At 41.9% G+C, this 27,625-nt stretch overlaps 1 protein-coding gene across 1 annotated transcript in view; it reads left to right on the top strand.

Annotated features, from left to right (window-relative positions):
- Positions 1-27,625, top strand: part of Ophn1 (oligophrenin 1) — a 338,469-nt gene that overhangs the window by 177,357 nt on the left and 133,487 nt on the right. The window contains 8 exon segments of the mRNA XM_042054391.1: positions 7,153-7,257; positions 8,668-8,797; positions 10,765-10,865; positions 15,765-15,856; positions 21,460-21,538; positions 24,083-24,116; positions 24,806-24,868; positions 26,217-26,291. Coding sequence (XP_041910325.1) covers positions 7,153-7,257; positions 8,668-8,797; positions 10,765-10,865; positions 15,765-15,856; positions 21,460-21,538; positions 24,083-24,116; positions 24,806-24,868; positions 26,217-26,291 — 679 coding nt within the window.

The raw sequence follows: 27,625 nt of genomic DNA, 5'->3' as shown, positions 1-27,625 counted from the left end.
GGGCCACTACTGTACCTTCCAGGCTATCTTGCCACAGTGGTCAGTGTTGTTATTAATTGCCATTATAGCTGGATGGGACTTGATTACTTTCCTCCCTTGGCAGCTTGCACGGCTCCTTCTGAAACCCTGAGGACTGATCCTCAGTGAAGAATCTTTAGGTCAGATCCAAATCAGTTCCTCCAAATCCTTCATCTGAAATGTGTGGTCTTCAGCAATCAGGTCTTATCTTCCAGTCTGAAAGTTACCAAAGACAATGGCAATAACCTATGTTGTTTTTGGAGGGTCTCTTAGATTCCCCTAACCAGCAACTTAAAAGTACGTTTCATGTGCCTAGCTAGCACTGGGTTTTTATTAGGTAGTGTATATTCTTTTAGGGGGAATATTATCACCCCAATTGATGTAACTTCACTCAAATGATGTATTTCTCTTTGTGTACACACACAGACATGTGCACACACACAGGCACACAAAATCTAATTTTAAGGAGCTATTAAAATATGATTTCCCCTACTGATTTTCTAAATCTCTTTAGTGTTATTTGTCCCTCTTCCTTCCCCCTCCCTTCGTGTTGCCAGTCTTCTTTCCTCCTTAAGTAAGTCTCACCTACTCATTTTCCCTCTTAGAGCCACTGTGCCCTACAATTTTCTTGTCTAGAACTCCTGCCCAACCCATCCCCTGCCATGGTCTCCTTTTACTTTTCTGGTATTTGTAGTTACTGTAGTTTATAGACTCACCTCTGAAGACTTGGGGTTAGGGTCTGAGTTACCCCACTCAATAGAATATTTCCTGTTTTCATCCATTTATCAGCAACTTTCATGATTTTAGTTTTCTTTACATCTGAATAGTATTTCATCATGTATAAGTACCATATTTTCGTTATCTATTCCTAAGTTAAAGGACATTTAGATTGTTTTCATTTCTTGGCTATCGTGCATAGAGCAGTAATGCTTATTGTGGAGTAGGATGAGGAAGCCTTCGGGTAGCTTTTTGAGAATTCTCCACACAGGTTTCCCGAGCGACAGCACCAGTTTGCAATGCCAACAGTGAATGAGGGGTCCTCTTCCCCCATATCCTCACCAGCATTCGTTGTGGCTGTTTTGTGCATCTTGGCCATTCTGGGTGGGATGAGATGAAATGTCAATGTCATTTTAATTTGTATTTCCTTAGTTGCTAAAGATAACGAGCATGTTTGCAGCCTGTCCTGGAACTAGCTCTTGTAGCCCAGGCTGGCTTCCAACTCACAGCGATCCGCCTGCCTCTGCCTCCTGAGGGCTGGGATTAAAGGCATGCTCCACCAATGCCTGGCTCTTTGTTCAGTTCTATAGACTATTTAACAAAAACAATTTTGGTTGCTTCTTTCCTTGACCTTTTTTAATTTTTAAAATATATATTATAGGTATTGCTTCTCTTTGGACTTCTTTTCTACTCAGTAGATTTATTCCTAAGCTGTGCACAAAGGTTTTAGTTTTCTGAAGTTCCACTTGTCAATTGGTGGCCTAATTCCTGGGCCAAGGGAGTCCTGTTCAGAAAGTCCTTTCCTATACCCCAGTCTTTTGGATCCTGTCTGTTTTCTTCTAGCAGTTTCAGGCTTTACACTAAGCTATTCAATTCATTTGGAGTCGATTTTGTGCTGGTTGATAGACATAGGCCTCGTTTGATTTTCCTACATGCAGACATCCAGTTTTCCCGACCCTAGATGCTAAAGACACCATCTTTTCTGCAAAGATTTTTTAAGCATCTTTGTCAAATATTAGATGACTGTAGCTACATTTACTAATGTTGGAGTTTTCTGTTTTGATTCATTGTTCCTTAAGTCTGGCTTTGTGCAGCTACCATGCTGTTTTTATTGCTGTAGCTCTGTAATAAATTTTGAGATCTAGACTGTGAATCCCATGGACATTTTTCTTTTCTTTCTTTTTATTTTTTGTGTCTTTCCTGTCATGCATCTCCATCCCATTCATTTTCCCATCCTTTTGTATCCACCCTGTGCCCTTGTAACCTCTCCCTTCAAATAAAATAAAATAAAATAAAATAAAATTTAAGAGGAAAAAAAAGAAGAAAAAAGAAAAGAAGGAAAAAAATAACCAGTCTCATTATGGAAAATGTAGTGTAACACACTGACTCATGCACTAACCCCTTTATCCATGTACTTTACTTGCAAGTATTCATTACACAGAGTCAGGGAGGCTTCTGGTTTTTGCTACACTATCCATTTTGGGCCCTCACTGGAACACCTCTTGGTTATCCTGCTGTTGCCCTGTGTTGGGGAGGTCCTGCAGCTTTGGATCTGCAGGACCAATCCCTTTACACGCTCCAGCAGATGACAGATGGGGTGGATGTTGGGGTGGGACAACACATAACCCTGGTTCTGGGCCTCAGTAGTTGCAGGGTTGGTCAGCCTGTCAGCTCTCTTGTGCTTCCACCAGGGTGGGCTCTCCCGCATTGCCTTGGCTAGTTTCACCCCTTGCAGCAATGAGCAAGGGGCGGGGCCAGTTCCCCTGCTTTCACATCCTCAGAGTCAGTTCTTCTGCATCTACACCTTCTGGGCCAGCTCTGCTTACTGTGTTGCCCAGGGGACTCATAGGGCCCACTCTTTTCTAGTACGGTAGCTGAGGAGTGGGCAGGGACAGCTCTCTACTCTTATGAAGGCAGGGCTAGCTCTTCCATCCGCCTCAGGCATTGATGGGCATACAGAAGTGGACTGGGGGTGGGATGCCTCTCTACCCTGCCCACACTGCTACATGACAGATGAGCAGTGGAGACAGCTCTCCCATGCTCACAACACTGGAACTGGCTTACCCACCCCTGCCCGCCATCAACTGTAACAGCTCGGGACAGCAGACCCTGCACCTCCTGTGGGCAACACAAGAGGGCCAACTCCATTGGCAGAGGTGTGGGTGAGCCAGTCTGGAAGTTGTGAGCCTGGGAGTGCTGTTCCCATTACTCGCTTTTCTTTGTATGCAGGATTTCTTATGCGAGTTCCATATGAATTTTAGGATTTTTTCCATTTCTTTGATGAACATGGCACTTTGATTGGAAATGCATTGAATCCATAAATTATTTTGGTAGAATGGTCATTTTCACAACTATATTCTACCAACCCATGAAAACGGAAAGTGTTTCAATTTTCTAGTGTTTTTCTCAATCTCTTTCTTTCAATTAGAAAGTTTTTCATTGTAGAGGTATTTTTTTTTCAGCTGGTTAGTCCTAGGCATTTCTTGAAGCTGTCTTGAGTAGAAATGTGTTCGTGGTCTCTCTTTCAATGTGTTCACTGTTAACTGAGTTTTCTAAGTTATCCTGCCACTTAGCTGAAATTGTTGCTTATTTCCAGTTTTCTAGAGGAATTTTTATGATCTCTCATCTACAAATGGGGCAAATTCAACTTCTTTTACTGTTTTATTCCTTTAATTTCCCTCTCTTATTGTTCCAGCTAGTGTTTTGAACAGTATATTGGAGAGTCATGGAGACAGTGGACAGCCCTCTCTTATTTCTGATTATTATTATTATTTGTTTCTTTTGAGACAGGGTTTCTATATGTAGCCCTGACTGTCCTGGAACTTACAGAGATCTGCCTACCTCTGCCTCCTGAGTGCTAGGATTAAAGGTGTGCGCCACCACTGTGCCGCTTTCATTCTGATTTTTATGAAGTTTTCTTTGAATTTCTCTCCATCTTAGATGGTGTTGTCTGTGGGTCTGTCATATAAACCTTTATTATGTTGAGAATTGTTGCTTTCAGTTATACTCTCTCTAGGGCTTTTTTTATGAAGACATGTTGGATTTTGTCAAAGACTTTTTCTTTGTCTGTTGAGATGATCATGTGAATTTTGTCTTTAGGTTCATTTATATGATTTATTAAATTTATTGGCTTACTTGTGTTGAACTAACCCTGCATCTCTGGGCTAAAGCTACTTGGTCATGATGGGTAATTTTTTTGATATGTGCCTAAATACAGTTTGCAAATGTTGTGGTGTGGTGTGATGTGTGTGTGTGTGTGTGTGTGTTTGTGTGTTTGCTATTAAATAATACTGGCTTTTTAAAAGGAATTTGGAAGTATTCCTGTTTCAATTTTAAAAAGCAATGTAAGAAGTATTCTTTCTAGATCTTCTTTGAAAGTCTTATGCTTTCCTGCTGTGAATACATGTGGGCTTGGACTTTCTGGCTTTCTTCCCCTCATGCTTTCAGAAAGTTTTTTTTTTAAACTATCATATACTTCAGCCTGTACTGCGAACCCATGACACTTACATTTAAGCACTTCCTGTTCTACTGTTTTTATATCTGCCTTGTATAATTGTTGCTACTAAATGCCCTTTTAATTGATTACAGCATTTAGTGTATTTTGACTTGAAAATATGCTGACTTTTGATAAATGTTTTTATTTCTAGGTGCATTCATCACAGAAAAGTGTAAAATAGTGCATAGGATGATTAAAAATCCCCTAAAATAAAAATAATCTGCATTGGTTATATAGTATTGCCCCCTCCAAATTGTTTGTATATGTAATATATCTCTTTCTATGTTTATGATGTAACTCATTTTTGTTTCTCAAGACAGGGTTTCTCTGTAGCTTTGGAACCTGTCCTGGAACTCACTCTGTAAACCAGGCTGGCCTTGAACTCACTACCTCTGCCTCCTGAACTGGGATTAAAGGCATGCACCACCACTGCCTGGCTATGATGTGTACTTTTGAGTGTGAATGTGCCTACATATATGTCACTTGAGATCATACTTGTGTTGTTGCCCACATTTTTGTAATTCTGTCTTCATTTTGTAGTCCAGGCACTGTGTTAGACATTGGGCATAATGTGGTAAACCAGATGGACAGTTTCTTCCTTTAAGAATATGAAACTCTTATGGGGCAGAAAGAAGGGAGGGAATTAAGCACGTAATCCAAACTGTTGTAAGTTGTGGTAAGATCTTTGAAAGAAACAAATTATATCCAACAGTGTAAAAATTTACATCAGTGGGGCAAGAAAGATCCCAGTAAGTACCACTGAGGCAGAGACCTAAAGGGGAAAGACATGTAGACAAAGCCAGGTAGATAAACAACAGCAGGGTCTCTACACCAATCTCCCTGGTGATCATAAATACAAATACCTCAATAAACTACTCACAGGCCAAATATAGGCATATATCATCACAAAGATCATCCACATGACCACATTGGCTTTATCCCACAGATGCAGGGTTTGTTCAATATATGATGCTAATAATGTAGTAAATCATGTAAATGGACTTAAAGATAAAAAGCACATTATCTTCTCAATAGATGCAGAAAAGGCCTTTGACAAAATCTAGCGTACCTTCCTGATAGTGAGAAAAGAATGTTTAGACATTCTCAAAAGATGAAAAGCAGAAAATGTGGTCTGACTTAAAGGCATAGGGCCCATTGTCATAGGATTTGATGTGGATGTCAGCCTAAGCACCATGGAAAGCCACTAAAGACTATTAAGTGACCTGACAGGGAACAATTTTGTTGTGTGGAGAATGACATGACAGGGGTTGAGGAAAGCAGTTAAGAAGCGCTTATAGACTGGGTGAGGTGACACACACTTGTCATATCCATACCAGGAGGGAGGAAAGGCAGAAGAATCATGAGTTTGAGGTCTGCCTGGGATTCAAAGCTAGACACACTCAAATTAAACAAGAAAATACTATAGTGATCTAGGCAAGAAGACACATTCACTTGAATTGGTGTGGTGGAAGTAGAAACAGTAAAGGCTAGCTGGATTAGAAAAATAGTTTGGAGGGTTAGGGATATAACTCAGAGGCAGAATGCTTGCCTAGCCTGTACAAGGGCCTAGGTTCTATCTCTAGGATTTGAAATGGCATTTTTGAGGAAACACTAGCAAAATCTTCTGTTGAATTGGACTTAAATGTGAGTTAAAGAGAGATCAGGGCTGACTTTCATTTCTTGAGATGAAGTTTGGGAGAGAAACAGGAAGCATTATGAATATAATTGTGAATGTGATGGACAGATCTCTCTAGCACATACTTGTCATAAATGTATGTGTATGTATGTGTCCGTTATATTGTTTTTAATGTTTATAGCTTGTTTATGTTGGGTATGTACACACATGTTTATATATTTCATATATTTGCTTTCTAAAACATCGAATATATATGTATTTATAATTTGATACAGGAAAGTTATATTTTCTTTGACTTTTGTCTATATAACTTGGTTTTAAATGGGGTTGAATGAAAAAATAGTTTTATTGTTATTGTGAGGGATATATGTGCTATTGTGTATATGTAGAGATCAAATGATAGCTGTGTGGAGTCAGTTCCGTCCTTTCAGGTTTATGTGGGTTATGAGGATTGAACTCAGGTAGTCAGGCTTGTGCTGTGATGCCTTTACCTACTGAGCCATCTCACTGACCACGGATGGCTTGAATGTTCTGAAAATTAAAAAGTGGACTACTCATCATTTATATGTCATCTTCTATAAGAAGCACCTACTATGGGCTAGTCCTGTGGATATATATATATATATATGTATATATATGTGTATGTGTGTGTAATATCTGTTACCCAAAATGCTTGGATGCTTGGGACCAGAAGTGGTTGAGATTTTCAAAAAAAATTTTTGAACTATTTGTATTCAAATAATGAAATATTGTAAATGAATTCCTAGGTTAAACACAAAGTCTGTTTATGTTTCTTAAGCCCCTTATACTCATAACCCAAAGATTTAATGCAGTATTTTTAGTGTGTTTACATTTTCTACAGTATGCCTGAGATTTATCACATGAGGTCAGGTATAAAGTTTCCATTTTTGGCATTGCATCTCTCCTTGAACATTTTCAGTTTTAGATGTGATATTTTTTGGTGAGAGATGCTGTAGCAGTTTAGAGAAGAGATGTAGTTCGTCCCTGCAGTATCGAATTCCAGGGTGGCTTTGTATGTAATCTAAAAAGACCTGGATTTGCTAGTTCCATTCTGAGACCGAAGACAGCTGAAGTATTCAACCTAAGACGAGAGTTCTTATATGTGTGTCCCTGCTGGTGCCACCCTCACTGCTCCTAACAGTGTACTTGGTAACCACTCTGGGGTGTCTTCCCTGACTTCATGGTTCCTACCTTGACCAGGTAGGGAGTGCTGGTGAAGGTTAACAGTGAGTTTCTAAAAGTGGTTTTCGTCTGTTTCCCTCAGGTCTTGGCCTTTCTTCACAGCCTCTTCATTTCCAACAGCTTGACTGTGGAGCTCACCCAGGATTTCCTCCCGTACAAACAGCAGCTGCAGCTCAGTTTACAGAATGTGAGTTGCCTGTGGGTGTCTTCACCTGGCTTCCCAAGGGGGCCCCAGGCGTCTTCACTTTGCAATTACAGTTGTTGCACTACAGCAATGTACCAGGACAAAGTGGTGTAGAACACGAACATGTTAGCATAGTGGCGGCTTCTTGCTTTTTCAGGTTTGACTCTTCCTCTCCTTGAGATTTCCTGCCTCTAAGCAGGAATGCCTCTGTTTGCCAGGCTATACTAAGTGTTGGTACTTTTCTGTATCTCTCACAGGATCAGAATCCCGCTATAGGTGCATTTAATATAAGGCTTGGTCCTTAAGCTAATTCCCGAGTCAGTTGAAACACTTGTTGTGGGCTTTATCATTATGACTGCCCGTGATTATCTTCTTCCTTCTCCCATCACTTAGTATACACATGAATTTTCAAGGACTTCTCCATCTTCTTGGGCATGCTAGTTCTATAAATGAGCTTAGCCCACACTGATGAGTATATATGGATACCATAATAAAAAGTACCCTGTGTAACACAATGTAGCAGTCTCTCGCATCCCTGAAAGAGGCGTTAAGGTTTGCCTGTCTTGGAGGATCGTATATGTTCTTCGAGTAGAGATATAGTCACAGATAAATCACAATCCCTCAGTATTTGTTGCTACATGGAATCAAACCAACATTTTAAAAGAGACATAGAGAATGCAGCAATTGGTAGTCCGGGAAGGTATCACCAAAATCAGGTGACATTGGACAGAGTGCTACAATGCATGACATTCATAGATGTGTTTTCCAGCTCAAAACTGCTGATAAGATGCTTGCTTAGGGGGACTGGGACGTACAGTTTTACCTACTTTTTTCTTTCTGCATCTATTCCTTCCTTCTGGGTCCTCTCCTTTACCTGAACGTGAGAGCACCTATTTTCTGCTGACTTACCAAATCTTTCTACAATCAAGTTGACTCCTCTGCCATGTGTCACTTGACAAATGTGAGCTAATACCAAGCGTGTGCATGTGTACTCATGGCTGACTCATTGTTAGTACCATTGACAGCTGGGACCAACTGCTGCTGTCCCTGTCTTCTTCACTAACATAAAGAAGTTGCCATGGTAACGTCTTTGGGAACTTTCTCCGTAGTTGCCCTTATTGTAAAGTAAGAGCAGTCTAATCTCAAATTTTAAAGTTCCTTATTTACTTGAAGCTTGAATTAACCCATTGGGTCAAACCTCTTGCTCCTTGTGGTATTTGTGTTTTTGTTCCCTTTCTAGATTGTAATACCATTAAACTCTAGAATTCTTCTCTAGTCACTACCATTCAGCAATCTTCTGTATGTTTTAGCACATGCTGTGAGCAGAGGAATCTCTGTAGTGTATCTGTGACCTATAAATAGGCAGTCTTGTTGGTGATAGTGCTGATAATGATTGTAATGATGTCTTGACAGACAAGAAATCATTTCTCCAGCACCCGAGAAGAGATGGAGGAACTTAAGAAAAGGATGAAAGAAGCTCCTCAGACATGCAAACTTCCGGGACAGCCAACCATCGAAGGCTATCTCTATACCCAGGAGAAATGTGTGTGGGCATGCAGGGCCATCCCCTGGGCTTCAGTTGGCTTGCCTCTTTGCCTTTCTGAAGGCTGGGAACCTTTATGTTCGTAGATTCATGCCAGATACAATGCCTTGGAGGGCAGTGCAGAAACAGAAAAAATACAAAAGGGAGAAACTTGAGGGGGAGTTAGGGTTACTGTGTCTCTAGAGTAGTAAGATCTAGACTTTTTTCTCTGAGATTCAAGATGAGTAATGTTAATTGTGTATGGTGAACTTTGGGTCAAAGAGGTAGGGCCAAGAAAACAGAAAGATCATATTTCTTGCATATGCTATGTGCAGTGCTCTACAAACCTCACACCACTTAGTCTTTGATTCCATATTCTGTTCATTTTATACCAGAGACCACTGAGGCTTAGAACAGGCACTTGATCTAAGATTGAGTTCAGGTGTATCCTATGCCAAGACTGATACTCCTTCCAGCGTATCCTATCCCACCTATCAGCCTGAGGGACTGTCCAGTGTAAAGTAGTGAGCAGCACCCTAGTTTGCTCATCACTTTGTGTTCGTGGATGGACTCCATACACGACCACCTAAGCTGTCTACAGTACAGTAAAATTGCCCATAGTCGAGAACCTCTGCTATGTACTGTATGGTGCTTCTCGCCTCAATTTTCTAGCTTGTCAGATGGCAGCTGCTCAGTTGAAGGAACACTCACGGAGCATCCTTTCTGCCAAATGCCATGTAACACATTGAGAGAAACACACACACACACACACACACACACACACACACACACAGAGAGAGAGAGAGGGGGGGGGGGGAACATGTTTTCTTTCTTTTTTTTAATCTCAAAGCATTTCTCCGACTGATAGGAGAGATAAGAAAGTATATTCATGAGACATTTTGAGCACCCTCTTTGGGGCATATATCTAAGAGCTTCTCTGAGGAAGTGATGTTTGGGCTAGAGCTTGAACGTGCACTGAGGGTGGGGCAGGTGAAAAGAGAATGGGTAGTGGTTGCTAGAGAACTCCAGGTGTGTGCTGCAGTATGCGTAGAGGTGCAAGAGTGTTGGAGAACAGGCTTAATGCTTGGGTCTTGGTTTCTCAAGGATAGCCCGTGTTGTCCTGATGGAATTATTCATTCTAAGATATATGTTGTGTGCAATCCATTTTAAATACACGTCGTTGGGTTTACAGTACAAATTATATGCCTATTTAAGTATTTGGGAACTGAATGTAATTCAGTGACACAGGGACATAGAGGTGAGGGTGCCCAGTGACAAGTCCAGAATTGTCAGTTTGATCAAATTATGCAGGGCTTTGAGGGCAGGCTAAGTTGGTTGGAGAGAGTAGGAAAGCCTGTGTGATTTACTTTAAAGTAATGCTCTAGCAAAATGGTGAGGACAGGTTTGCTAGGAGTGAATCAGAAATGGAGCAATGAGAAAAGTCTGTTTGAAATGATTAATGGGAGAAAAAGTACATCTGTTTTTTATTGGTAAGTGTAGTAAGTATTAGGAAAACAAGACAATGATAACCTCCTTTAATTCATTGCTAAAGGCCTAGGAGAAGTTGAGATAGCTGGAGGCGAGACACGTAAGGACTGGAGTGGCTACAACCCAGTGGTAGTCAAACGAGAGGTTCCACGAAAGAGGAACACTGGCAGGGCTTTCCAGCTTTTGGATGCATAGGTGTCTCTATTCCTAGGTACGGTTGCAGGGAGAGTAGGTTTGAAATGAGCCAAGAATGGAGATGGGAAACAGTCGGTGAGGATCTCTGTGGGTACAGTGGGTAGGCGGGCTAGGTAAAGATAGAGCACAGGTGCGGGGCAGTGATGGACCTGGGCTTTGTCTGTGAAGAGCAAGCAATAGGCTGGGACTCGGTGCCTTGGGTTCAATTTCAAGCACTGGAGAAAAAAAAAAACCAAAAACAGTAAACATCTTCTGCTTTGGGGAGCTGAAACATTTTACTAGCTCTCTTTTTCCTGTCTTTGTAGGGGCTCTGGGGATATCTTGGGTGAAATACTACTGTCGGTATGAGAAAGAGACCAGGACACTCACCATGACACCGATGGAACAGAAGCCAGGTGCTAAGCAGGTCAGTTCTTGTTACTGCTGCTTTGTGGGCCCATTTGTGTGACTGCATCTCAGAAAAGAACATATAATGACAAAGTGTCAAAAATGAATTCTGTCACTGTCACATAAAGCTAGGATTTTACATGTTCGCTTTGGCCCAAGTTTACGTGGGCCATGATTAAGATCAGGACTTTGTTATTATTAATTGGTTTGTGTTTGGGGAAAAGCTCTTCTGTGACCCAGGCTGGCCTTGAACACATTGTGTAGCACACGCATGGCTTGAACTTGCAGCAAGTCTCTTGCCTCAGACTCCTGAGTGCTGGGATTAACAGGTGTGTTACATCATACACAGGTCCTACCAGCAGGGTTTATGATTGTATCTTTACGTTTTCAGCCTATTTAGTATTACAATTGCTCATTGCTTATACAGAGAACTTATCCAAAATGTGGATGACTCTTTGAAGTGGTGAGTTTTAAAAATATAATTTCCATAATGCCTTTATTAAAAGTGTGTGTGTGTGTGTGTGTGTGTGTGTGTTGGCCGGTGGTGGCACACGCCTTTGTTCCTAGCACTCAGGAGGCAGAAACAGGTGGATCTCTGTGAGCTTGAGACCACCTTTGTCCACAGAATGAGTTTCAGGGCAACCAGGGCTGTTACACAGAGAAAACTTGTCTCAAAAAAAAACAAAACAAGTGTGTGTGTGTGTGTGTGTATATGTGTGTGTATATGTGTATCTCTGTCTCTGTCTCTGTCTCTCTCTCTGTCTCTCTCTCTCTCTCTCTGTGTGTGTATGTGTGTGTGTGTGTGTGTGTATGTGTGTATGTGTCTGTTGCCTGAAGTTAGAATCACCCACACCACATTAAAATCTCTGTAAGTAGTTCATGTTTCTTCTGTCCTTTTCAAGCCTTCTACTTTTCAAAGTGCCGAGGTAAGTTTACCAGGGAGAAGGTCGTTTACTCCCCTGAAAGAATCTGATCCTTTCCATGCATGGCAGTTTCTATAGGTAAAAAGTGATCTTCACATAATTTATTTTCTGAATGTACCCCCTTTCATTTGCTCTCATACCTGCTGTCAGTGTGCACCTTTTAACTATTTTCCTATTGTTGGAAGCTTTAGGTATATACTTGAAGACTCGATTTAGGTGGATAGGAATTTGGAGAAACCTGCCTGTTTCTATTAATAACCGTTTTTGTAGATGACCAGTCCTATATAGCTTGTACGTAGAAAACTAGAGGGGACTGATTTTGATTGCAGACTCTTGAAAAACACTTTTTGCCTTGGTCTTTAAGTACAGAACCTTCTATTGTACCTTAAATGTAGGTTCAAGCTGGGGTACACCCTTAGGTAAATGTGTAAGTAGGCTTCCGCAAATTCATCTTGGGCTGCAGCACAGAAATTGTCCCTAATCAGGTTGAACATGTCTGTTGTATCTGAGTGGCAGGTGCCTTTGAGCAATACTAGCCGCAGTCTTTTGGTTTCCCATTTCATGTTAGGGCATGGGGGTTGTTGAGATGGGGTTTGCAGTAGCCTAGGATGGCTTCAAACTCATTTTATTGTAAAGCCTGACCTTGAATTCCTTATCCTGCAGTTTCATTTCCTGAATTCTGGAATTACCCGAGTGTGTCACTATGACCAGTTTATGTGGCATTTGGACTTTGTGCTGCTTGTAACTGAACTACTTCCTATTTTTACTTTTTATTCTATACAAATTATTGTCTGGAGTCTGGACATTAGCTCTCTTTTCATAGAGAGTAATACCAAAGAGAAACTCAGGAGACACCACTTTTGCGTCCTCCTAGCATATGAGAACAATTGAGTTTTTCTTTCCCCCTTGTTTCATTGAGTGGACTCTTGCAAACCTGCAGCTGTGGGAGCCCAACAGTGTGCCTAAGCAGGTTTCTTTTTTTTTTCTGAGACAGAGTCTCTGTAGCCCTGACTGTCCTGGAACTCACTGTGTACAGTACCAGGCCGCATTGAACTCAGAGATCCACCTGCCCCTCCCTCCTGAGTGCTGGGACGAAAGGCATGCATGCCTGGCCCAGGGCAGGAGCACTTTTAATGTAAGGAATGGAAAGAGGAACCAAGCTCCCATTTAGAAGGTAGTGACTGAATAGAAGTAGTTACTGAATTCACTTCGTTTGTATTTGGAAATAATATTTTTCTTGTCAATCTTCTGACACCATTTCTAGTGGTACTTCGTGTTTCTGAAAGGTAAATAACAGATAAATGATTCAGTGATGTTAGTAGCAGTAGTAGAACCACCTTTTCCTGAATGCTAGCTGTCTTCCAAGGATATATGCTACCGTGTACCTTATTCCCTCTCTTAGCGGCACTGTAGAGCATATACCATGAACCCAATTTACAGATGGAAGAATTGGCCCTCTTTCTTACTGTGACACTTACCAGTGTTCCCTAGTAACTGTGAGGTCTTATTTATAATTCTCGGTTTACCAGTCTCCTCTAAAGCAGTATTTGATCAGAATTTTATCTTCCCATGTTAGACATAATGGAAAAGAGGAAGAGTAATGGGTTTTGAGATTAATTAACTGGCTTTATGGGACTGGTGATGTGCCACGTCAGGGCACTTACTACCAAGTCTACACTTGTGCCGCCCCACCCTCCCAGTTCATCCATACATTAAAGAACTGGGGTTCAATACTTGTTCCGTGGTAAACTTGCCTTTTGACTGCAAGGTAATGATTTCTTGTGACTCAGGTTCCTCTTCCTCATGAGGAAAGTAAAAAGGGTGATGGTTGTGTTCATAAATTCTTTTGAGCCCTGTTTACTAGGGGCCAGAGATACATAGGTGAATAAGACATTATCTACGTCCTTAAAGATTTCTCAGTCAGGTGAGGCCCTGGAAATAGGACATTTTCCCATAAGTTACAAAGCATGGGGCAGGCCATGTGTAGAGTTGGAGGAGAGCTGAGCGTGGTTTATAGGACAAGTAGCGGCCTCTTCAGACCAAGAGTCACTTTGGGTGGAGAGAACAGACCATGCACTGTCATCAAGTCATTAAAGAGCAGGGTTTGTACGTGAAGTGTTCTACACCTGGGGGAGATGAAATGCGTGGTGGTGGCTGAGATGCACAGCTGGAGCAGTGTGGCTGGGGTCTAGGCTTTCTAAGCTGCTACACTGATGTGATGCTGAATGGTGTGAAGGCTAAAGAGAGGATGCCTCCGTGACCGTGCCACCACTGTCAGAAGCTTGCACAGGACATCCCAAGCATTAGGATAAGACCGGCATACTGAAGGCTTAATGGAGGGTTGGGTTCTTATAGTGGGAACAGAAAGGATTGGCCCGTACAAGGCCAGAGGCTGGGCTGACCACAGTGGAAACAGTACTCTGGGCTCCTCGGGTACAGGTGGTGAGGAGGGCAAGAAGCCAACCACCCTTACCCCAGTTCCCACCCTCTCATTGAGGTGGCACAGTGGTTCCCTGGTTGGGCTCAGGGGCCCTGGCTGACTTCAGACAGCATATTGGATTGCAATTAAAAAGGCAGCCTTGTTTCCTAAATAAATAAATAAATAAATAAATAAATAAATAAATAAATAAATAAATAAAAGGCCAAACACACCGAGAGAAATACCCAGTAGTTAACCAAAGAGCATCAAGATCTGAAATTGTGTATACACTGAGTTTCATTTATACATTTTAAATTTTGAGACGGGATCTCACTGTGTAATCCAGACCAGCCCTGAGCTTGTTCTTCCCCATCTGGTTGGATTGTCAAGATTACAGGTGTGTACATATACCACAGTGTCTGAAACTGTCTCAGCTCTGTGATCTAATTCCTTTTTGAATTTGAGTAAGTTGGTATTTGCCTAGGAGTCGTATAAACAATCCAAACAGGATGGCTTAGTGCCATAGGTACAGATCTGGAGCTTAAGAAGCCGTTCCGATTTTGAGGCAGTAGGCCTGTGGTGTTATTGTTATTAATAGAGTGTGAAGTTAAGACGTAAGAGGGAAATTGATTTGCCAGGATCACATAGCCACAAATGGCATAACTAAGGCAGTACCCCAGATCTTAAGCTTCCTAGTTTAATGCTACTTCGACCTTACTAACTTGCATGACATTCAGGCATTTTTTGCTCAGATTCAGCTCTATGTCAGGGCTATTGTGAGGGAAGTTTGTGTAAAACAGATGCAGAAAATAATAAGCAATCAATTAATTAAAAATACCTTGTATAGTATGTGGATCCTTGTAAGTGCTAGCTAAACATTACCTCCCTTCTGGTGTCACATTGTTCCTGTTGGGGGACAATAGGGGAAGATAAACAATGGCGGATCAGGTAGTTTGTGGCCGCCAATGGGTTTGGCAGATTTGTTTGTCCACAGGTCTATTATGAGCAACACTATCACATATGTGTCAGATATAAAAAATGTTTCTTTGATGAATAAACAAATTAGCTTATTTCCCCACTCTTTTCCTACCTCTAGAAAGATCGTTATGGTTTTTGTTATCCTGAAGGCGTTCACTACCACATCCAGTAGGAAGCTTCTATGCTCAACTTTTCTCACACATTCTATAGATGATCTCAGATAGCTACTTACACAGCTGCAGCGTCCCTTCTCAGAAGCTTCATGAAAATTTTATTGTGTACACTTAATGCTGTCCGGGCAGTCCATTTCTCCTGCAGTGCCCTTAGGTGCTGTGTCCTGGGCTTCCTATTGGATCTGCCACACTTGGGAAGGCCTCCGTGAGCATTTTCGCCCAGTCGTGGCCACTTCTGCTTAGAATAGTGAGACACCATCTAGCATGTTATTGTACGATTTGAAGGTAAAGGTTCTTAGTGAGTCAACACATTGCTCCTGGTGTCTTGCTTGACACCATCCGAGTGACCCTGAAGACACGACAAGAGACAGAAGACACTTCCGTGCATTTTGAATAAGTGCCTGTTAATGTTTCTTTCATATCAGGGACCTGTGGACTTAACATTGAAATACTGCGTGAGAAGAAAGACAGAGTCCATTGACAAGAGATTCTGTTTTGATATAGAAACTAATGAAAGGTAAGTTGGGATACTCTGAATTTATGGGGTCACTGTGTACCATCCACGAGTTTAGCTGGATCTTGTGTTTTTCTCTCTGATTTCTTATTGCTGAACATGAACAATTTATATATAGGCCAATGCTAGTCCTGCCCCTCAGCCTACCCTTCACAAGGGGTCTCTGTTAGACTAGGTTTGGGGCTGGTTTGTTTTTTGTTTGTTTTGCTTTTGTTTTTGTTTTCTGTATATCCCTCAGTCATATTTACCTCACTGGCTCTGAGCAGAAAACATCTCCTTTAGAATTTAATTTGCTGTCACATATATAAAAATTTGTTCTATTTTCTCAATGCTGCAAAACTGACAGAATAATCATGCTTGTTCTTTTTAAGATGCTCTTGTATCATTTAGGGAATAGATTGACACAATTTTGGAAGGACGAGAGGGCAAAGGGTAGAGGTGATATTGGGGAGTTTTTTTCATACTTACTGTAAAACAGTGCATGTTTTTCCTACTTTGAAGACATGTATGTGAACTAGAATAGTTTATTGACCCCAAACATTAGAACCACTGCTAGCAAATTTGGGACATGATTGTATTGTTTCTCTCCAATGCCTTCTTTTTCTCTTCCCTAAAAGCAAACAGTTTAGTGAAGGATAATTGCACCTCATACTTTTATTTTTCTGAAATTCAAAATAGATTTTTTCATACAATACATATGGTTATGATGCCCATTCTCCCAGCTCATCCCAGATCTTTCCCATCTCCCCGCCCATCCAAGTCTACACCCTTCCTTGCTCAGGCATTAGAAAACAATCAGGAATAAAAAATAAGATAAAATTAAAACAAACAAAGTTGAATAGCACAAAACAAACAAACAGAAAAACAAAGAGCTTAAGGAAAAGACTCAGAGACTCACAGACTGGCAAACACAGAAATCCTCTAAAAAAGAAACAAAATTGGAAACCGTAATATGAAAGCAAAAGATACTTATCCTTTAAAGTGAAAGCATTTTACATTGTGATGATAGGCATGCTTTCTGGTTAAGAAGTTGGTTCAAAATTCGTCGAATAAGCAATTATCATCATCATCATCATCATCATCATCAACTTTTTTTGTATACCAGGCACTGAGTAATGGAGAAGAATTTAGTAAAATGATCAGATGGCTAGAAAGGACCTTAATAAATTATAATATCGTAGAAAAATCACTAGGGACTGATATCAACAAGGTCAGTTAGACTGAGAGATTAGGACATTTTCCTATCCAGAAATAAGTGACTATTAGCCTGTTGCCCTATTTCAAAATTGGGATATTTTAGGACCCTCATGATTTTGGTTTGTGGGTCTTTATGATGTCTTTGTTAATAAATAGATGATCTCAGTCAAAAGGACTGTGATAGTGAATATTGCTATCAGTAATGAAATGATTGGCACCCATTTTCCTGATAACATCAGGCCCTATAGGATAAAAAAAAATAACTGTGTGCTCTGACTTCCCTGCGTGAACCTGTAGTATCTCTGGTTTTTCAGCCTCAAGATTTAATCACTTTTAAGTGATTGAGTTTTCCATGTCTGATTCCATGTTGATTTTCTTTTTGCCTTCAATTTGCCAGCTACGTGTAGCTAATTTCCCTAACTCAAAGCAATCACAAACGGTTTGGCCCTGGGCGAGAGACTGTGACACTTGTTTATATATTTCTTGCACAATGTGCTAAGCTTGCCTCATTGTAGGTTGTAAATTTGTTGTTAATTCTTAGGTATGTTGTTTTTATTCTTCCTCAGAATTCTGAGGACTATTTAGAGAAGAGGCCAGTATCTAAAGTTATGATGCATCTGGGACTTTAGTTACCATATTATTTTCCCTTTAAAACCTTGTCTTATTGAATCCCCTCACACCATTTTATACATGAGGACACTTTTGCTGCCTGAGGGACCAGCCTTCAGTAGCGCAGGGCTCAAAGGGAATCCACAGTCATCACACTAGACTGTTTGATCTGAGGGGGCAAGGGAAAACGACACTCACACTCTCTCGATGGCTTCCTTCTTTATTCTTCCTCTCTAGTCTCTATTATTTTCCTGGTGATTTCCTTCTCTTATTCTTGATGTTTTCCTTCTAATTCTGCCTTTATTCTCTCCCTTACAGCTTATAAACCCCAGCAAAATCATTCAGGCAGTATTAAAATCACAATATGGTTATATTCTATTTTTCAAGTGAGTGATTACAATGAATACAAGTAAAAAACAGCATGTTTTTTCCATATCCCTTAGATGATTAAACATTTTACATATTACAGGTGAAAAATTATCCCAAGAACCCACATATATCCATACCCAAGCAACTTGTTCTGCATTAATGGTGTCTAAGCAAGCAAGATACTCTTTTACTGGCAAGCTGTGTTTTGTATTTACAAAGAAAGGAACAATTACTTTATTACTTATCTTGAGAGGTAATCTTACAAGGAATCTTAAAGGAAACACAAATCTAAACTTTTATTCATGAAAATTCAGCTCTACTTTAAATCTTTAGAGTTTATAACCACTCATCAATTATTTTTTATATCTGGAGATTGAAGGCAAAAATAGGTACAAGGAATTAATCATGGTCATCAGCCAATCCTAGCAAGAAAGGCACATCACCTAATAATTCTTGGGCTGCTTTGTTCTGGCTCCCTGACCTTAAAGATCTCCTTATTTAGCTATGTGCCTTGTCTTCTTGGGTTTTTCACCTCAAAGCTCTTTGACAGAAATGTATTATTCTAACTTTAAGTTATTTTCAAAGCTTTGTTTCAGCTATGATGCACTCCGAAACTGGTGAACACATCTCCCAACATTAAGATTAAATGAATTTGCTGGGCAGTGGTGGCACATGCCTTTAATCCCAGCACTCGGGAAGCAGGGGCAGGCAGATCTCTGTGAGTTCGAGGCCATCCTGGTCTACAAGAGCTAGTTCCAGGACAGGCTCCAAAGTTACAGAGAAACCCTGTCTTGAAAAAACAAAAAATAAAAAAAAAAGATTAAAAGAATTTAAGCTAGCTGGGCTAGTGGTACTCAATTGTTTTTCTTAATCATTAATCTAAGCCACATGGCTCCTCAATATAAACTCATGTGTTCTAGCTGTACCACATCTCCTTATTTTAGTTTTTATCGTCAAAACTCTACTTAAACTAACATTATTATCAATTAGACAGTACAGCTTAGGAAGAAATAATCTTCAAGACAGTTAAAAATGCCCAATGGGATGGTTTCAGTGAGATAAACACTACATTATAGGCAGTGGGGATCTCCCCACACAATCATTCACACCGTGCCTAATATCAGAGAAAGTTGGCAGCAGCAAACATGTGAAGGCACAGCAGAAATCAAAGACATTCTGGGCTTTGTGGTCTTGGGGCCTTGCGTCACTGAGATTAACCCATCAGGGTTTTGTTTCCTGGCGGGCTGATGCCCTGAAGTCAGTTGCCACCTGTTGTTCCTCTGACATGGCCACTGGCAGGACACCAAGACTCAAATGTATTAACTGACTCTGTAGCAAGGCAGCACCCTGGTCTGTGGTCTCCACAGCCATTTCCTTTGTTTTCTTATGCTATTATTGATTAAAATAGTCAATATCATAATGAAGAGATGCGCACACACTTCTCTGCACGAGGGACTGTCAGGTCTCTTGCAGCTACTTCCTTTCTTGCCCACCTGATCTCAGAAAGTGCCAGGCTTCCCAGCAGGTATCACACACATTGACTCATGCTCTCTGGAGTGCCAAGCAAAGGTCTCTTAATCCCTTTTCTTCTAGTTCAGAAAGATCTAATTTCATTACAAAAATTAATGTTTGTTCCAGTATTTGAAATGGTGGGCTCATATCACACAAGAGTTTGGAGGGTCTTAACAATAAATAGTTTCAGCAAGTGATGTTGCTTGCCAAGTGTCTCCTGCCTGCCCAATCCTGTTCTCGGCCTTTTAAGTGTAATTTTCTTTAGTCTTTATCATATAGAGTAGATGCTGCCTTTACCTCAAGTTCGCAAAGGAAGAGAAAGAAGCAAAGAAAAGTTAACCAACTTGAGTACCGCAACTACTAACTGGTAGGACCAGGGCCCAAGTCCAGCTGTTTGAGTTTTTAAGGAAGGCCACCTCCTGCCCCTTGCCCTCTATATGCATATGTACCATGATGGCCCACTTGCTCCAAATGGGCAAGTGGACCTTCCAGGAGGGCAAACGGTTTATCAAAGGTCATAATGGATCCTGCGTGAAGGAGACTGGGCTAGAACTTAGTCCTTTTTCCAGTCTCTTATCTTGTCTTTAATACTAGTCCTTGAATCTGGCCATTTGTCACGCTGAAGAATCTCCAGATGCTTCCCTTAGTGACATACGTTGATACTTCCAGCCTTTCTGTGCCGTCCAAAGCAAGCCGGCGGCTAGGGCAGCTGGATTTGATGAGTGGCTTCAGGGCATTTCCTTCTCCGACTGGTTACTTTCATGTCTGTTGTTCGTGTGTTTGCTCCCCTTCCATTTGGCTTTGCCATTTGGCTGATAGCTATCTTCATAGAGAGCCCTAGGCTTCCCAGTTTCACAATATATATGTCTCAAAGGATGAGGTTCTTAGAGACAGGTAAATTTGAAACAGTCTCATTTCTAGAGCCAAGTATTGGCTTTTGGTTATTTTTAACTACAAAATTATTTGGCTTGCTGGGTGAGGGGTATTTTGAATGAAACAGACAAGTATGACAGGAATCTCCTGATGTCGGCACTGGGAAGTACTTCCGCGAGGGTACCTTCCAGCACCCTTAGAGACATAAAAATGGCAGCTCAGAGAGGCCTAGGGATTGACCCAGCATCGCTGAGCATTCTCATTATTTCTCTTACATTCAGTACCTCGGGCTGAGGCTGAATGATACAGAAAGCTGAGAGGCCAACTTCATAATGCTGTGGCTAGCTAGAGATTGACCGAGACTTCAAACCTGCAGGAATATGATTAACCCATGTGTTCAGCTTGGTTCTGAAGGTCGAAATATATTATAATAGGTACATCAATCTTTAATGTGTCTGGATGAAAACAGTTCATTGCTTTAATACCTGAGAATGGGTTATATTTAAGCATCAGAAGTTTCTTTCTTAGAGTTCTAAGGTTGGAAGGTCAGGATCGTGGGGCTATCAGGTTTGGAGTCTGGGAGTCTTTGCTTCTTCATCCTTCAGAAGGAACACATTTCTTGTTCTGACATGGAAGAAGAGTGAGAAGGGGATGGACCCAGTTCTTCAAACCTTTCTATAAAGGTGGTTTGTCACTTCCGGAAGACTCAACTTATTATTGTTGTCTCATTTAATGCAGGAATTTTTGGAGGCTGTGTGTGGGTATGTGTTTATATTTCTAGAGCATAGTAGATGGCCAACAAGTAAGTAGAATTAAAAAAAAGTTCGAAGCAGTTTTCCATAGACAAGAAGCCTTATAGTATTAATGTTAAGAATCTGGTTTGTGCAGTACATTGCATGCATATGTTAAAATGTTCTAATAAAATACATCACTTTGTGTGATGAATATCCACCAATTCAAATTATATAAAAAATGATGAAAGAAGCACAGGATACCATTCTCTCAGGTGAAATTTCTGATTTAAACTTTTTTTTTTCTCACTCTAGACCAGGAACCATTACTCTGCAGGCACCTTCAGAAGCCAACAGAAGACTATGGATGGAAGCCATGGATGGGAAAGAACCTGTACGTTACTTCAGACCCTCCATCCTCCCACCCCTTGTAGAAAAGTGTAACCTCAGCAGCATAAGTCAGTTTATGAGTGCCCTCTAGTGGTTGCAGTAGGGAAATGGGTCGTAGCTTATTTAGATTCTAAATCTTAGAGCTAGAAGGAATTGTCACTTCCTGAACTCTTGTTTAATTCAACTTGAACTCTAGAGTTGAGGGACTTCCCTAGGACTTGTCTGTTGTATGTAGTATAGATTCTGTAGTTATGCCCACAAGTTCTTAAAAATGAAAGGCACTCCCTGTTCACCTTGTAGAATTGCGTTGCCCATCTAGAAGGGTGGGAAAGAATTGTCAGGGATGTGAGTAAGCATCCATTTAGCATTCTTGGAAATGACTTTTCTAAGCTCTCCTGCACCACACACTTAGCTTGCTCTCTTTCAGAATTCACTGTTAAGGCGGGTAGAGAGAACAATTCCTCAGAAGAGTCAGAAGTGGTTCTAGATCTAGAACAACTACAGATGCCTGGTCCCGCTTTTCCTGTTACTTGGCGATGACTTTTAGCAAGTTATTTTACTCTCTGTCCCTCAGTTTTCTTCTTCTTAATGAAAAATTTTTAATGACTTCTACTTATCTCCCGGGATTACTGTGACCACTCCAATGGAAACCGTCCTACAAACAGCAATGGAGTGCTGTCTTAGTTTTGGGTCTTCCTCCCCAGTTGGAAGAACAACTGTAGGACTATTGCAGTGTTTGGGTACAGCTGTACCTCCATGTTCTCGTCAGGTGAAAAGCTGAAAAGCTAGTCTGCTGGGGGAAACATATTCTTTCTTTGTGTCCTCTGTTCCCTATGGAGGAAAGAGGCACAATCAGGGGGTGAGATGGCTTAGTGGCTCAAGGCGCCTGCCGTCAAGCCTGGGACCTTTCGAGTTCAATTACCTAGTTGCTGCATGGGGGAAGGAGACAACTGACTCCCGTAAGTTGTCCTCCAGCCACCACATGTGCCATGACATGCACACCCCTTCCCTAACACAAATACAAAATATTAGTGGAAAAACTAAGAGTGTAGCAGTCATCTCTGAGATTGTTGCTGTAGTAGCCAGAAGCAGAATGAGGGTCCCTTCCTGGAAACCTGACATTTGGCCCTTCCTCGCCTGTGATGTTTTTCTAGGGGATGCTAGGAGCAAGGTATTTGTCTGTCCACTCATACTTGGGCTTCTTTAGGCTCTGGAAGCTCAGAAGAGATCACTGGCTTATTGTGGAGGATGATGCTAAAGCCTAGCTCCTCCAAGTCCCTGCCTCACCAGCTTGATTGCCGCTGACTTCCCGAAGCTCTTGTTTGTAAAAAGTCGCAGCAAAGGCTGCGCAGTGCAGAAATGCCTCTTACTGAAATATTCATGAGGACACCAACACATACAGCTCTTTTCCTTTCCGAGAGGAGAGCCTGGGTTGAATTCCCTCAGCCCCCACCAGTGTTGCTGCTTCCTTAAACACCAAGGCCATGGATCATATGCACCATGCATATGTTTTTGCTTCAACTGTCCAAGAGGATCAGGGCTTGAAGTGTCGGGGGTCCACGGACGTTGAGTCCATTCCACCTTGACTAGAGGTCAGAGGGTTTGAGCTTGTTTTGCTCTTTCAAAGTTGTTGACAACAAGTGGCCACAAAACAAGAGCCCCTGACCTAGACTGGTTAATTAGTGTTTTGAGTAGAGGTGGATCAGCGCCATCTTGACCATAGGTCAGAGATGCTGTTTATTCCTTTTAAGTCTGTTGCCTCCTCCCACCCCTTTTAGAGTGGGGTATAAAAAGACATGTCGAAAGTAAAAGGCTGCTTTGCTATTCGCTGAATGTCCTTCTCCATGGTGTTCTGTGTTTCACCTCTTATTTCTCTCTTATCTCTGTTTTTTTTACTTAATAATTCCAATCATCATGCTCCTACCCAGCAATGTGTAAATCCATTCGAGGCTGGTCCTCGGCACTGAAGGAGCATCTGCTCCCGCCTTGATCATCATATTGATGGGAAACATGACGTTTAGAGAACGGAAAGGGCATGTCCAGTCTCCTAATGATACATGGGCACAACCAGGAGACCAGGACAAGTCTCAAAGAAGCCAAGGTCTCCATTTTGGTCTTGTACATAGTTATTGGAGTGCGTACTTTGAGATGACTCAGAGACATTCGGCCGTCTCCTTCAGAAGAACCCTTGCCTTTCCAAAGAGAAGTATCCATTAGCTATTGTCCTAGTGATGCCCATTTTCCGGGTGTGCTTGAGAAGACCACTCCTTTTTTTTTAATGTGTTGCTCCAGCACAGAAACACAGTCTGGTGAGTCAGCTGCAGCTCTGCGAACCGTGTGAGCACCTAGTACAGTTTGAGGGACTGCGTTTTCTTGGGATCTGGGCAACGATAACTCGTTTAAGCAAAGCCTTTCCTTTCTTGTTACAGCTCTAGCGTCTCTAAGGATTTTGACAGTGTTTCTAGGGAATGGAATTTAATCCTGTTTGCCCTACTTTGCTGTAGTGAGTCACAGTAACTGAGCCTTTTTGGTTTCTCTTCTTTCGTAGATCTATCACAGCCCTATAACAAAACAGGAAGAAAGTAAGTCATTCTACTTTATATACCCCTCACATTATAAGCACAAAACTGGCCCTGTGACAAGGCAGTGCTTGTATTGGTGATGTGTACCACTCCTGCAAATCTGTGTAACATGAAGCCTAGCTCTGGTGTGAAACTGTTTATTGGCTGAACTAGGGAAGTCACTGCCTTGAAATTTATCGTGTGAATGGCGCAGAGGATATGGAGACTATGTTATCGCCTCCTGGTTCTAGACAGAGGATCCAAAGTGTGTGCATTTCCCCAGTATTTGATATTGCTCATGTTAGGGTAGATGTGATATAAAGGGCTAAATGGAAACAGTTTGTGTTTTATTTTTTTTTATTTTTATTTTCTTGGTTTTTCAAGACATGGTTTCTCTGCAGCTTTTAGAGCCTGTCCTGGAGCTAGCTCTTGTAGACCAGGCTGGTCTCGAACTCACAGAGATCCGCTTGCCTCTGCCTCCCGAGTGCTGGGATTAAAGGCGTGCGCCACCACCGCCCGGCAAGACATAGTTTGTGTTTTAAAAGTCTAACCCTCCCCTGAGCATGGTGTCCTTCAGTCTCAGGGTGCATGGACATGAACACCTGCCCCGCCAGTACTCGCACCGTGTTGCCTTCCTGTGACTCTTGCATGTGGGGTAGGAACTTCTTACTGTGCTGTGAACTAACTCTCCTTTCCTTTCCTCAAAACAGTGGAGCTGAATGAAGTGGGGTTCAAGTTCGTTAGGAAGTGCATCAATTTTATTGAGACCAAAGGTAAGATAAAGACCATCACCTTGAAGAGGTTGGATTTGGACACTCTGTTTTTATCCCGAGGAGCTTTCCCTAAAGTGAGAATGACATTATCTGTTAGTCAGGGCCCGTCTTTAGGAAGGCAACTTTTTATCGATCTTGTGTTTATCAATCTAATTGGCCGGTAGGCCCTGGAAGTATGGAACCTAAAAATGAGGTGGACTAAAGTCTCATGCAGTAGCCAACTTTATTCAGAGCATCAGACAATTTATACTCTAAGTGTTAAGAAAAGTCATATTAGTAAAGTATACAATCCCAAGGACACATGGCAAAACCATGTTTTTCCACAGAGCTGTAATGAATAGTCTGAAGTAAACTCACTGCTATCCAGTATGCTTGGGGGGAGAAGGGAGGGAACATAAAAGCGTATTCCAAGGATAATTCTGTGTTTTTGAAGAAACTGAGGTCACAAGACTCCTGTTTTCTTGGCGTTTTCTCGCAAACACTCAGAATTCCCCCAGCACAGCTCCACTTTTGGACTGTTTGGCCCCCGCTTGTCTACTGGACACATCTGTTTCAATTCAAGCCCGTTCTAAACCGGCTTCCATCATAGCGCTCCTCACCCAAACACATATATGTAATTTGTGGTTTCCACTTTAGAAGAACAGAACCCAGTGGCGATTTAGATGCACGCTGAAATAGTACCTAGCCCTAGCGTTCCTCAAGCAGTTTAGTGATAGTTCCATCTCAAGCGATCCAGGGCTCAGCTTCCATCACGATATCATTTTATTATCAATTTGAAAATTCATAGGGCCAAATCTAAACTCAGGCATGTGTAGAGTCAGCATGCTTCTTCCCGAACCATTGTCTTTGTTTCCTTCTGAGGGTATTTAGAATGCAGGTGCCTGAATGTACGAATCATTATGTTTTCTTTGGAACCTTGCTTTAGCCTTTCTCGGTGTAAAAATGGAGTTTTGCTTCACGTCTTCCATTCTCCAATCTTCTCCTCTTTGATATCAGAGCTTGGGAATAGCTGGGGGGTTAATATCACCTCCTTATTTTTAATCGCTAACTCCCTTCCAACATGGCAGACTGTTCTCATCCACCTATTGTGACTCCCCGAAACATATACCTTTTCTACTATGGAGTGTGCTCTCTTCCCTTCCGATAAATAGGGAATAGGTCCAATCAAATGAACTTCTGGATGATTTTTAGATATGACTAGGATGGTAGGGCTGTTCCTCTGTAATGGGAGGGCTGGAGAACTCGAAGAGAGAAGTCACACCAGTGTATGAGGGCTTCCTTTCTCTGCCTTGGGGAACATCAAAGCTGGAGCTCTACTAACAAAGATGACCTGCTTTTCTTTTCCTAGGGATCAAGACAGAAGGGTTGTACCGCACAGTGGGCAGCAACATCCAGGTTCAGAAGCTGCTCAATGCCTTTTTTGGTAACAATTTTACATACTTCTAATTGGGAATGGTTTATATGGAAACAAATGGGACTGAAAGAGAAAGAACACATTTCTTAGGAACATCGAAGAACATTTTAAATTTGAGTTGTGGTCTTGTTTTGTTGCTCAGGCTAATCCCGAACTCCTAGACTCAAGCAATTGTCCTGCCTCAGCCTCTCAAGTAGTGCCATTCTAACTGGCCTGTAGAATATTACAAAATGTTTTCAGCGGTGAAATAGACAAATATTTTGCACACCTTGAGTCAGAGACCATCATGCATTGAATAAATATCTGTCACCTCTCATCCCATCCACTCCTCAGGCTCTAGGAAATCCAGTTCTACCATCGCCTCTTTGCTGGAACTTCTCCGGCCAGGATGCTCATGTGTGCGCTTGCCAAATCCAAGGAGCACTCCAGTCCGTCTTAGTTGCTCTCTGCTTGAACACTATCTTCTTTCTGGGAACTGTCTCCTTACTTGACTCCCATGATACAATACTCTACTCATCCTTTGAACACTTTGTGTTACTCTTTTGTCAGTGACTCTTCCTGGATTCCATTTCCCCTTCCTCCTACCATTTAAAATTTTTTTTTTATTAAAAATTTCCACCTCCTCCCCGCCTCCCATTTACCCCCCTCTCCCCTCTACTCCCCCTCCCTCTCCTGTCCGAAGAGCAGTAAGGGTTCCCTGCCCTGTGGGAAGTCCAAGTTCCTCCCCCCTCCATCCAGGTCTAGGAAGGTGAGCATCCAAACAGGCCAGCCCCCTCCCCCCCAAAGCCAGTATGTGTAGTAGGATCCAAATCCAGTGCCATTGTCCTTGGCTTCTCAGCAGTCCTCATTGTCCACCATGTTCAGGGAGTCCGGTTTTATCCCATGTTTTTTCAGTCCCAGTCCAGCTGGCCTTGGTGAGCTCTGATTAGATCAGCCCCACCATCTCGGTGGGTGGGTGCACCCCTTGCGGTCCTAACTTCCTTGCTCATGTTTTCCCTCCTTCTGCTCCTCATTTGGACCTTGGGAGCTCAGTCCGGTGCTCCAATGTGTGGCTCTGTCTCTATCTCCATCCATCTCCAGATGAAGCTTCTCCCGGTTGTATCTTCTGGTGCTAAGATCAGGTGTCCTTGCTGGCCAAGGAGCTCTCAGACAAAGGGCCTGCCTTGCTGTAGGCAGGCTATTAAAACAAGGAAACTCCCGCCTGCCCGGTTGTACTTCCTACCCAGTCCCAGTGCCCCGATCAGGCTGAGCTGGAGATGTTATGAACCCGAAGAGGGGAGGAAGAAGAAGCGACCATTTAAAATTTTACAGGCATTTCCCAGAGTTCTAACTTGGCATGCCTT

Source organism: Arvicola amphibius, chromosome X (assembly GCF_903992535.2).
Source record: "Arvicola amphibius chromosome X, mArvAmp1.2, whole genome shotgun sequence".
In the NCBI taxonomy this organism is placed as follows: domain Eukaryota; kingdom Metazoa; phylum Chordata; class Mammalia; order Rodentia; family Cricetidae; genus Arvicola; species Arvicola amphibius.
The sequence above is the reverse complement of the archived record's forward strand: the minus strand, read 5'-3'. Positions and strand labels throughout refer to the sequence as shown.